This window comes from Loxodonta africana, chromosome 5, assembly GCF_030014295.1.
Source record: "Loxodonta africana isolate mLoxAfr1 chromosome 5, mLoxAfr1.hap2, whole genome shotgun sequence".
NCBI lineage: Eukaryota > Metazoa > Chordata > Mammalia > Proboscidea > Elephantidae > Loxodonta > Loxodonta africana.
The window spans coordinates 146,859,835-146,873,124 of NC_087346.1; the positions used below are offsets into that span (position 1 = coordinate 146,859,835).

Here is a 13,290-nt window from a genome sequence, read left to right on the forward strand (position 1 = left end):
AAGGCAAATGAAGGTGTCAAAGTCAGGCAGACGATTAGAAGAGCGAGTACCTGTCAGACTGCTGGGTATGAACAGGATTCCTTTTTCCATCTGCATTTGAACATGAAGGCTTTCATAATCTGCAGGTCTGACCACCACAAAATCCTCAGCCATATGATCTAAGCCCAACAGGAAGTCTTCGGCGTCTTTACCATTGAGCAGCCCCTCTTCGTCCTGCAGTGTGTTAAAAAATAGCATGAAAGAATCATGTTAAGATTAAGAGTCTACTTAGAAAAAGAATTAGTGATATTAAATTCATCCAACTTCACGTACGCTACAACAAAGTTACCTTTTCCTTTTAAATTTTTAATGAAAGCTTAAAACTGTACAGCTTTTCATATTTAGCAAGTGGCTTTTCTTTGACTGTTTTTCACTCTTCCACAGACCTGAAGATGGCAGAAGCAGAGTGGGCCAAAATCAGAGAAGTGAGGAGCAAACCGATTGATATCTCAGAAACCTGGCCTCCTTTGAGCGTGCTTACTTTTGGACATTTGTTTAAAGAACTTAGCCTCATGAGCTATGTAGTATTTTGTCATTCCATCTAGCACCAACCCACGGCAAAGGCACCAAGCATAGAGGTCAGGCGCCGTGACCCCTGGTCCACACTGCCTGGGTCTGAATCCCACCTTCACCTCTTACTGCCTGTGTGGCCTTAGGGAACTTGTTTAACCTCTGACCCTCAGTTTTCTCAACTATAAGATGGGGATATTAAGAGAGCTTACCTCTTACAGTTTTGTGAAGATAAAATTAAATAATGCATGTAAACATTCTAAGCACAGGTTGCGTAATCACAAATGGCAGTACGTTAATTTTGTTTAATCGAGTATTTTCCACACTATGACTAATTGTTATCCTTGTCATCATTCTTCTTTCTCTTCCTCCTCTTCTCCTTTGCTCCTTCCTTCGCCCTCTCTTTCTCCCCCTCCCCCTTTTTGAAACTTAAACCTGGTGTCCTTTTATGAGTAACTTCTTTTAAATTCCATGGAGAGACCTCCAGGGAGCTGAGGACGATGGTGGTAGCCTTGCTCCCTGCCTTCTCATATTTTCTCCCCAAATATACAATAAGAAGGGAAAAATAAGCCTACGTGGAAACTATGCCCTCAGCGCAACTTGAAGGGCAAAAAACTTTTAAAAATGGAAAAAAAAGAAAAAAAAGACAACCAAATACCAGTGTCCAGTCTTTCTCCTTTTGCTGCATCCTCGCTCAGCTGCAACCCCGCGGTGAGGGAGGGTAGACTGAGGAAAATTGTAGGGCAGCCAGAAGCGGGTGCCAGTGAAGGGGCTCAGCGATGACATAAAACTTCCGCTAGAAAGGCTAAATCCGTTGTGAGTATAAAAACATTTCAAAAGCGTCTGGGCAGACCAGAGCATGGACTGTGGGGGAGAGATTTCAAAGTATACCTGGGTTAAAAGGAGAGAAAAAAGGCAAAAAAAAAAAAAAAAAAAAAACCCAGAAGGGAGACATATCCTTTGGAGGACAGTATAGTGATTTAAGAAGGTGCTCACAATTTCTTGATACTTCTGCCTTCAAAAGGTGGAGCCTACTTTTTCTCTCTTTCATTGTGGGCAGTAAGTACTCAGTGACTTCCTAATATTGAGTAGGATATGGCAGAAGTAACAGTATATAAAGGAGCTCTGGTGGCTCGATGGTTAATCACTCGGCTGTTAACTAAAAGTTCAGTGGTTCTAACCCACCAGCCACTCTGTGGAAGAAAAGACCTGGTGATCTGCTCCCATAAAGATTACAGCCTACAAAATCCTATGGGACAGTTCTACTCTGTCATATGGCCACTATGAGTCAGAATCGGCTCAATGGCACATAGCAACAACAAATGGTATGTAAGGGGGTAGTGGTGGTTCAGTGGTAGAATTCTTGCCTTGCAAGTGGGAGACTCAGGTTCGATTCCTGGCCAGTGCACCTCAAGCTCAACCACTATCCATCTGCCATTGGAGGCTTTTGTGTTGCTATGATGCTGAACAGGTTTCAGCTGAGGAAAAAGGAAATTAGGAAAAAAAACCTGGTGATTTTTTTCCAAAAACCAGCCATTAAAAACCCTGTATGAATCACAGTGGTCCAAGCCGGTTGTGCATGGTGGCCCCAACCTCCACAGCAACAGCAGTACAACAGTGGTATGTAACTTCTGAGACTAGGTCATAAAAGGCCCCGTGACCCCTCTCCTTGCTTTCTCTCTTGCGTCACTTACTTTGGGGGAAGCTAGCTGTCATTAAGAGGACACTCAAGCCATCCTGTGGGGAGGTCCACATGGCAAGGAGCTGTGGCCTCCTGCCAACAACCAGCATTAACTCGCCAGACGTGTGAAGATGAGCCACCTTGGAAGTCACCCCTCCAGTCCCAGTCAAGCTGTCAGATGACTGGTCTTGGCCTGACATCTTGTCTGCAACCTCATGAGAGACCCTGAACCAGAACCACCCAGCTCAGCCACTCTTGGATTCCAGACCCGCTCTGTGAGATGATAAATGTTTATTGTTGTTTTAAACCATGATATTTTAGGATAACTTGTTACATGTTGTTGTTAGGCGGTATTGAGTCAGTTCTGACTCATAGTGACCCTGTGTGCAGTAGAATGAAACACTGTCCAGTCCTGCGCCATCCTCATAACTGTGGCTGTGTTTTGAGCCCATTGTTGTAGCCGCTGTGTGAATCCAAAATTTGTTACATAACAATAGATAGTTAATATAAGAAGGAAAATTTAGAGTCCTCAGTACAAAAGCGAATCATAAAATCAGGGGATTGACCACTCCCTAAAAGCAAAACAAAAAAAACCTGCCAAAATATCATGTACTCTGTGATATGATGCAGTGAGAAAGACAAAGTGACACTTCTGTGCTATTCTTGGTCAATGTACAACATAATCTGCGCCTCATAGATCGACAGCGCCTTTAACTCCCCAGCCCCCAAGGTCCTTTATGTCCTCAGGTCCAAGGGCCATTTTTAGTTTAGGTATACAAGTGTGTGAGGACAGACAGTAATCTGGAAATGTGAAGGCAAACAATGTAGAATTCTCAAGCATGGCTCCTTTCCAGGTAGAATTGCACCTGACATACAGGTTTGCTCAGAGGGCCTTAGGCTGGCGTTTAGAGGCCTAAAGTAGGGCTTGGTTTTCTCCATTTCAGGAATCTAAGTTATAATTTTCCACTGAAAGATAATCTATACATTTGTGAAGTCCTTTTAATGTACAAATCACGCCCAAGTTTCCATAGACCTACATAAGAAAATACATTTCTGGGAGGTATTTTTTAAGGGAAGAGTTGTAAGTTAAGCACAGACAAATGACAACTGTGCATGTTCTGGAATGTTCTGGTGTGTTTTCCTTTTGTCTCCTATATACCATCCACAATTATGGAATCTGAGTTACAGCCTGGGTGTGGCATTGGGAACAGAAGGCTGTTTGCTTGTAAGGTAGTTGGTGGGGGGTGGGGGTCAGAGGGACGTTGCATTTGCCTCAGAGAGGAAAACATTACATGTGAAATGGATGCTAATCATTGTGTGGAGCCTAGCAAGAAAATTCTGCAGGCCATGCTGTTCCAATTTTTGTTTTCCAGGAGATAAAGATGGACAGATTTAATCAAGACCCTCACTACCAAGGAAACCCTGGTAGTGTAGTGGTTAAGAGCTAGGGAATGAGTTAGAACTGACTCATAGTGGCCCTATAGGACAGAGTAGAACTGCCTCACAGGGTTTCCAAAGAGCAGCTGGTGGATTTGAACTGCTGACGTTTTGGTTAGCAGCCGAGCTGTTAACCACTGCGCCACCAGGGACCTCAAAGAAGTGGTGCAGTGGTTAAGCTCTGGACTACCAACTGAAAGGCTGGAGGTTCCAACTCACCCAGAGGCATCTCTTCTGAAAGGTCACAGCCTGAAAACCCTGTGGAGCAGTTCTACTCTGCAACCCCTGGTGTTGCCATGACTCTGACTTGACAGTGCCTGTTAGTTATTTTTATTCTTTACTACCCAAGTTGTGAGGTGAAATCAAGAGCGACAGACAACCATGTAAGTCTAGCACTTCTACTACTTTTAACTAAGACTTGGCTGAGTTGTTCTAAATGGAGGTGGCAGGCTAGTCCTCAGCCACTGGGATATCATCATCATCATCATTGTTCCTCATTGTCTGCCTCTCCCTCCTCTTTAAACAAAAAACCAAATCTGTTGCCGTTGAGTTGATTGCAAGCCATGGTGACACCAGGTGTCACAGAGGAAAACTGCTCCATAGGGTTTTCTTGGCTGTAACCTTCATGGAGGCAGATTGCCAGGCCATTCTTCTGTGGTGCCACTGGTTAGGTTCGACCTGCTCAACTTTTGGTTAGTTGTGGTTGTTGTTGTTAGGTGCTGTTGAATTGATTCTGACTCATAGCAACCTTACGTATAACAGAATGAAGCACTGCCCGGTCCTGTGCCATCCTCACAATCATTGCTGTGTTTGAGTCCATTGTTGCAGCCACCGTGTCAGTCCATCTCGTTGAGGGTCTTCCTCTTTTTCGATGACCCTCTACTAAGTATGATATCCTTCTCTAGCAATCAGTCCCCCTGATAACCTGTCCAAAATACATGAGAAGAAGTCTTGCCATCCTTGCTTCTAAGGAGCATTCTGGTTGTACTTCTTCCCAGACAAGATTTGTTCCATTTTTGCCACCCAGAGGCCCCCCTTCTCATTACCACCATGATAATAAATACCGTTTTCTTTATTTCTTCTTGCACAGGTGGTTCTTCTTCGTCCCCTTCCTCTTCCTCTTGATTAACTTCGTCTCTAACTTTTGCATTTGGTTTTTCCTCTGGTTCTTCCGGTTCAGGGTCAAAGTTGAAAGTAAAGAAGTTATAGGCCTCTTCTGCAGAAGGGAAGCCAGGCGGAACCTAAATAGAAGAAGAGAGCAATAGCAATTTCAGATTACATCAACTGAAACAAGTGCTCTACCGTTACCAGACAGCTGGCTGGATGCTAACAGGATTACACACATTCTAGACATCCTAAGAGTATTATCTTTGAAGGTATCAGATTACTGCTAATGAACGTTAACAAATGCAGCCGGCAGATGGTGGCCTACTTCAATAAGTAACTTTATAAATTACTTTTTAATAAACCGCAATTATTTACATTCCAAGGAAGTTTCATAGAGCAATAAGTATATTATTTACAGCAGTAAAAGCTTTAGAAAAGATTACTAAAATGCCAAAAAGTGGATTCATTTTTATAGGCCAACGTTGAGTTAGGTTTATTTAATTATGAGCAATGGAGAATTTGTTAGCCTTAAAAAAAAATGACTGCTTGTTTTCATTCTTCTTGGTTTACTGCCCTCCTTTTTTGCTGTAATGAAAGCTGGTGCAGCTTCAGAGCTGAACACTCTCCTGGCTAACATTTCCTGCCCTTCCACTCATTCTCCTCGCCAAATCAGAGAGTATTCAAATCTGTCCAACTAGCTTCTAGGCTTTTAAAAGTGGGAACCATTTCTTATTTCTTTTTCTTTGCATACTCCATAGCACCAGCGGTCGGGTTAATGTATATATAAAAAATGTATATAGCCATCTCTTACTCGCTATTCTTGAGAAAAACAAAACAAGACAAAAACGATGATTTAAAAAGACCGAATTTCTTACCGGGGGTTTAGACTTGCTTTTTCGTGCAGAATCACGGAACTTTACTCTTGAATAACTTTGGGAGTCATTTTCCTGTTGAACCCTTAACACCTCTTTACCTGGCTATATATTTGGAAAAAGAACAAGAAACAATTTAAATCAAGAAATCGAGAATGTCCTAAAACAAGGGCTCACCCTCAAAAATCTTATCTTCTGACCATTGTTGCATCTCCTTTTTTCTAAGGAAGGAAATGCTTACAAAGTAATGCTACGTATGAAGGTTAAGGCTGCTCAATATTTTCTTACTCAGCTCTCTATCTGTAGACAAACCAAGTATAAAATTTTACCCACAATAAACCCTAAAATGAAAAATGTTACTTCATCCTAGCCCTCCCCCTGCAGAAAAACAAAACAAAACATTGCCACTGAGTCGATTCCATTGGAGACTCCGTAAGACAGAGTAGAACTGCCGCACAGGGCTTCAAGGCTGTAATCTTTACAGAAGCAGACATTTTGATTAGCCGCCGAGTGCTTAACCACTATACCACCAGGGCTCCTTCTTCATTCTGCAGATCAATAGATTATCCAGTTCACACAGGGTGATTTCTAAATAGTCTGTGAAGAAATACATCAACAATGCCTGATTGTAAATAAGGTCAACAGAAGTCACAGAGATGACCCTCGAGACACAAGGCTTGTCCTTCTCGCTGAGTCTCTGGACCTGTTCTCCATACTGGCAAGCTAAGCCCTGTGTCTACACTTGCTTGATGTGACAATTCTCATTACAGTTGTTCACCTTTCTCTCTAGTAGCCAGTCCACCATTAGCAAACAGCTAACCGCTAACTGGAAGACTGAGGATGGAGAAAGAAACAGAGGAGTATTACTTAGCATAAGGATAAAGAAACAGTGGAAAAACACAAAAACACAGTAAAGATCAACACCCTGTGCTTGGTCAGGCTCTCTAAGACTCTGCCGTGTCCAGTCCCCTTGTAAATCGAGGCTAAGATGTTCTTATTACATTGTCTCTCATGCCATTCTCTTTCGCTCTGCCTCAGAATTCCCCCATATCTTATAGAACCATGAGACAGACTGATGTGTGTTTGGAAACATGCCAAACAGACCAAGAGGTCCACCCATGAAAACACAAGACCAGGCAGGAACTCTTAAACTAGTAATTTAAGAAAATAAAATAAGTAGGTTAAATTTTATGTGGTAAAAACATGTTTATCAGCATTTTATTCTTTTCTGTGTCTCCTTTTCACTTTCGATCCTTGCTCAGTGTAGAGGATATTAAGTTTAGACAATATAATTTATTTTTTTATTGCCATATTGATGGTTTTATGACAACATTTATGGTTTTGATCAAAAAGCCTGTACTTTATATCCAAATCTGAAAAAAAATTAAAAGTAAATTATATTAGTACATTTAAAGGCCATTGAATATACTTAAAATGATTGTGCTAAATTACTTTTAAAAGAACTATTATCTATATAATACATCTATAGCAACTTAAAGGAATAATTGCATTCAATTTCAATGATCAAATATTGAGTGCCTATCATTGGAAGCCCTGGTGGCATAGTGGTTAAGTGCTATGGCTGCTAACCAAGAGGTTGGCAGTCCAAATCCGCCAGGCGCTCCTTGGAAACTCTATGGGGTAGTTCTGCTCTGTCCTATAGGGTCGCTATGAGTCGAAATTGGCTCGACGACAGTGGGTATCATTGTATGAGTCGGAATCGACTTGACAGCAAGTTTTTTTTTTTTCATTGTATGTAAAGGAGCCTGGTGGTGCAGTGGTTAAGTGTTCGGCTGCTAACTGAAAGGTCATCAGTTCAAACCCACACGGCGCCCTGGGGAAGAAAGATGCGGCAGTCTGCTTCCGTAAGGATTTACAGCCTTGGAAGCCCTATAGAGCAGTTCTCCTCTGTCCAGTAGGGTCACTATGAGTTGGAATCCACTCGATGGCAACAGGTTTGGTTTTTTGTTTATCATTGTATGTGCCATATTTCTAGCTAGGAATTCTTTCTAATCCTTAAATTTCCCTAGAAAAGCTCTATGGCCCTCTTCTGTCCTGAACTAGACAGTATCAAGTCTCATTGCTTTTACTGTAGCATAATCACAAAATATATTAGTTCTGGTCCTGTTCTCTCTTCTAAACTATTGACCAATATTTTCAGTTCTCTAAAAGATGACCTAATCTGGATTGTTTTGTAGACACCCAATTTTTTATATATTCTTGATCCTAGTGCCTTATCTATAGCATTGCTATGAGTCAGAATCAACTTGATGGCAATTTTTTTTTTTTTTAAATGGGTTTATTCCCTTATAAGATGTATGACCTGCAAATGTTTTCTCCCATTCTGTGTGTTGTCTTCTCACTTTCTTGATGGTGCCGTTTGAAACATTGAAGGTTTTCATTTTGATGAAGGCTGATTTATGTATTTTTTTACTCGTGCTTTTGGTGTCGTATCTAAGAAACTACTGCCGAATCCAAGACACCTTAAGTTTTACATAACCTGACTCTGAGGACAGAGTTAGGTGCCCTTTCTGTGGTCTCCTGTGACATCCACCACAGAACTTAACACTCCGCGCCCTCATCTGTGAACTTCCCTGTCATTCCCACTGAGCTTTTCAAGGGTGGGCGGTTACTGTCACCTCTGGGTGCTCAGAGCCCCTGGGTGCCTGGCAGGAATGAGTGCCCCATAGATGCTGCAGGGCAACAGGTACTGTATGTGAAAGGACCAGATCTCAGGGAACCTGGGACAATGGACCAAGGCCACATGGGGAGATATTTTGGTCATATCTCATGGAGGCAATGTGCTCAAAGCTTTGTGTGATTTCCACTTAGAGGTTTACATGCTCTTGGAGATTTGTGTTTGGCTTTACTCTCCTGTCACAAGTCCACTGAGTATAAAGTGAAAAAAAATGCAAAAGAGAGGAAGCAGATGTTTGTATTGTTGAATCTCGTTTATTGATCAAAGCATTCACTGCTGGTTTGTCCTGTTCTCTCTGACTCTGCCACCTGGAGCAAGAACTAACACTTATCGTGCTTACCGCGTCATAGGGTTGCTATGAGTTGGAATCGATGCAATAGCAGTGGGTTTTGGTTTTTTACCACATACCAGGTACTGTTTGAAACCCTGTTGTTGTGTGCCATTGAGTTGACTTTGACTCATAGTGACCCTGTGTGACACAGTAGAACTGCTCCATAGGGTTTTCTAGGCTGTAATCTATACAGAAGCAGATCACCGGGTCCTTTCTTCCGTGGAGCCACTGGTAGGTTCCAACTGCAGACCTTTAGGTTAACAGCTGAGTACTTAACTATTGTGCCACCAGGGCTCTTTGAGACTCTGTAACGTGCATTAACTCATTTAATCCTCAAAACAATACAAAGAATTAGGTTCTAGTATAATCCTTATTTCACAGAGATAGAAAGTGACATCCAGAGAGTAGATCAGCTCTTGGTCCAAGGTCACAGAGCTAGTGAGTGGTCCAAGGTCACACAGCTAGCGAGTAGGGTTGCCAGCATTTGACCCAGGGCAGCTGAAATCTAGCACCTGGGACCTTTATGTGCTGTACTCTTTGGCCAATGGATTCCACATGGACTACTTTTTAGTTATTCCTCTGGGTTTGAATTCTGTGAATGAATAAATGTCCTTGTGAGATCTTCCATTATGATTATGAGCTAGGATTTAAAAACAAGACAGTTGATGTTTGCTTCCTAAGATTGGTTTTTAGGAGATATGGAATGAAATAGACATATAAGCCAAGGCTCTGCTCACAAGCAGAAAAAATAAGCAGAAGACTAAATGCCGGATAAGCCAAGAGAGTGTATTTTTACATCTAAAACTTCCAGCTTTATTTGTGATATCACTGCTCACGGCCTGTGGCCCATGGCCCATTGCTACCATGATTTAGTGATGAGAGATCAGAATCCCCTAGCGCTTCGCCTCAGAAACACACTAAAATAATCCAAGTGTTTGTGTAAAGTTTATGGGATTTTAGATATTTTTTAATTTTCAATATTAAAAAAATAAAAATATAGCCTCTATAATAATGAAAAAAATGGAATTAAACAGAAATGTCTCTGCAGTAGACTGGATCTCAAAGGCACACAGGAAATTGTCATGAAACCATTTTGTCAGACTGATTGAGTGTCCCTACTAAAGAGCTAGGGACCACAGCACACATAAAGGAGAATGCACCTTCTCTTAGAGTCATGAAATCAGTGGCCTGTATGGATGAAGACTGGTAGAATTCCAGAATATCTCATCACATAAAAAGAAAATTCATAACCGAAGATATCAGTGATGTCTTAGTGGTTGTGCTACAGAAATATCACTGCAGCCTGTGCGTATTTTCTCAGTGTTTAAAAAATAAAACAAGACAAAAATAAATTGGGTTAGACTTTGCAAACACTTCATGGAACCATTTGCTTTGTTCTTTCCTTTCCTTTTTCTACCTTCTTATTTGTATGGCCCTTCATCTACCTCCCTGAAAAGTCCCATCCTTTACTGGCTTCCTTTCTTTCTCATGTGGTTTAACTGGGGAGTTTTCTCCAAGCCCCTCCTCATTCAACCTTATTTCCCTCCAGAAACAAAGCAAAAGGCACTCTCAAAACTTCAAAACTGACCACAGTAAAAATGCTTCCTCAAACTATTTCTCGAGGCCCGGGCCCTTCTTCTATATGTGTCTCTGGACGGGCACACATTGAGATTCCCTGACAGCACCTCAGATTCAAACAAAAATCACCCCAGTGCATCCAAACCACTCCCCCACCCTGTTGTCAGTAGCTTTCCTCGGCTTGTGGAAAACCATTGAGGTGAAGGAACTGGACTGCAGGTCTGATTGCCTCCTTAGCCATGAGAGCAGAATCGGATGGTGCTCAGCTACCACTACTGAACACTTTGATCAAGGAATCGACAAATGAATTCTGATCAAAAGGGGGAAAATGCAGAATAGATTTTCAAATTCTTATAAAATCCAGACTTACTGGACCTGTTGAGACTGGAGGAAACCCTGAATCTATTGCTCTGAGAAAATCTTCAAACTATGAACCAAAATTATTCCCTGAAGTCATCTTTAAACTACAGTTTAACTAAATTAGTAAAGAATGTTTGCCATGAGCATTGTGCTCTTTTAAAGAATTATCTGTATAAGATCAAATTGTCAACAGTAACTCTAAAGCATAGATGAGACGGTTAGGGGGTAGGGAGTCCAAGTCAGTGGTAGTGAAACAATATGGGTAGAGACAGTGAAAATACTGACAACAACGTGAAGAACGTAACCAGTGTTATTGGATTGTATACACAGACATTGAGTAATGGGTGTATTTTCTGCTGGATATATTTTCACCAAAATTAAAATAAAAAAAGAAAATCATTAAGGCTCCTGACTGACATTCAAGGCCCTCGCCATCCAACCCTACTTTCCTACTGCTGTCTTCTCTTTCTCTGCTTCCCAGCAAAATCCCCAGATCTAGTGAGACAGATCTGGGAATGAGATACACCTGGGAGGATCAAACCCCAACTCTGCCATACATACTCTGTGACTGGGGGATAACTATGCAGCCTCTCTGAACCTCAGTTTCTTCATCTGTCAGATGTGAATGAAAATAATAGTCGTTGGGATAGTAAAATGCAACAATATGGGAAAAAGACTTGGCAAAGTCCCTGGCACGGAGTTGTACTCTTAAATAGTAGCTATTGTAATTATGATCCCTGGATGACACAAACGGTTTTTACTGGACTACTAACCTAAAGGTTGGCAGTTCGAACCCATCCAGCAGCACTATGGAAGAAAGACCTGACGATCTGCTTCTATAAAGATCACAGCCAAGAAAACCCTGTGGAGCAGCCCTACTGGGTCACACATGGAGTCACCACGAGTCAGAATCGACTTGGCGACAATGGGTTCGGTTTTTCAGTTTATTATAATTATTAACAAACATAAAACACCTCCTGTGTGCATAGCTCTGTTCCAGAACTTTTGCTGAAAATTTTCCATTCTGCTTGATTGTCTTTGAATGATCACAAAGTAAAGGTTGCCCATTTTTCTCACCTCCATGCCAAACTCAGTCTCCGATTCTTTCTCACTGGGACTTCGCAAGCGCCTGGGTCGCGGAGTGGGAATTTCCTGTAGTAAAGCACTTTCCGCTTTGGACTACAAGTCAAATTAAAAAATAATAATAATAATAATTGCTACGGAATGTCAGCAATGCTATGAAAACTTCACTTACGGTCTCAGTAGAAAATAATCAGTAAAAAGACACACTGTACTTCTTTAAGGAATGAGAGTAAGTGAGTTGGTTTAGAAAAATGGCATTAAGTTCTTTTGAAGCACAATTTTCATCTGTGCCAATGTAAAATACAGCATTACCATTTCAAACATGAAGGATAAATTTAACGGTATTCAAATACGTGCAGTCTGGAGCAAACAAAGCAAGCTAGACAAGACCTGAAGAGCTGCAGTCACCACTGAACAAAAAACATCCATGTGGTTTCTCTCACCCTTGCAGCTTGTAATTTCTCCCTCATGCGTTCCCTCATGGAAAATTCTGCAAAGCCTGTTCTGGAAGCTGCAGGAATTGGAGGTAAGCCTAAAAAAATAAAGACAAATTACTTAAAAAACAACGTTTTGTTTTTGAAGGGAAGGTTAAGTTAAAAAACACAAACAGAATGTAATTTTATTTTGCAAATTTAGAACTTCACATAAGCAAATATGAAATAATGCTGACAACCCTCCTTTTTACATCATAAGGACATGTCTTGGCGTCTTTGACAGTGACAGTGAACCTTTGATCCAGCCAACTCTGTCACATCGACTTAATGAAGAATAAAACCAATGACATTAGACTGCTCAAGGCACAGCAACACTTACCAATTCAATTATCATTGGGAAGGAGCACTAAAATTTGTTGATTTGAGAAACAGGCTTGACAGGTGAATGGATAGCTAATGAGTTTGGGGTTTTAGGGTTCAGCTCCTAACAGTCCAGCTAACTTTGATCAGAGAAACTTTTTCTATAGCTCTCGAGTATATCGTGTTGTTGTTTATGGCCCTCAAGTAGGCTCCAACTCATGGTGACCCCGTGCATAACAGAACTGAACGTTGCCTGGTCCTGCACCATCTTTATGGTCATTGCTATGTTTGAGTCCATTTTTATGGCTGCTGTGTATTGTAAATGCCTTCCAATTTAGGGACTCATCTTCTAGTACTATATCAGGTAATATTCTGCTGTGCTTCATAGAGTTTTCATTGGCTAAGGTTCAGAAGTAGATTGCCAGGCCTTTCTTCATATTCTGACTTAGTTGGAAGCTCCACTGAAACCTGTCCACCATGGTGACCCTGCTGGTGTTTGAAATACCGATGGCATAACTTCCAGCATCGTAGCAACGTGCAAGCCACCACAGTACCACAAACTGACAGATAGGCGGTGGCTATATCACAGACATCGTATATTTTGTACGTATTATTGGAATATATATGTAAGCATCATGAACTATTGGGTGGCTTTTTATGTTGGGCACTGTGCTCCATGTGTTGGCTGCATTTTCTCATCAGTCTGCACTCAGGTATAATTATCACTGTGTCTTGGAGACTGAGACTCTGAGGCCCTGCATGGTAAGTGACCAGCTCTACCATCATATACCAGCAGGTGG

General features: G+C 41.5%; 1 protein-coding gene across 1 annotated transcript in view; it reads right to left on the reverse strand.

Moving 5' to 3' along the window:
* Positions 1-13,290, reverse strand: part of CC2D2A (coiled-coil and C2 domain containing 2A) — a 128,081-nt gene that overhangs the window by 92,676 nt on the left and 22,115 nt on the right. Inside the window, exons 2-6 of the mRNA XM_003411277.4 lie at positions 12,140-12,228; positions 11,691-11,792; positions 5,650-5,751; positions 4,732-4,908; positions 51-213 (exon numbers count right to left, since the gene is read on the reverse strand). Of these exons, the coding sequence (XP_003411325.2) occupies positions 51-213; positions 4,732-4,908; positions 5,650-5,751; positions 11,691-11,792; positions 12,140-12,228 (633 nt within the window). The remainder of the gene's footprint in view (positions 1-50; positions 214-4,731; positions 4,909-5,649; positions 5,752-11,690; positions 11,793-12,139; positions 12,229-13,290) is intronic.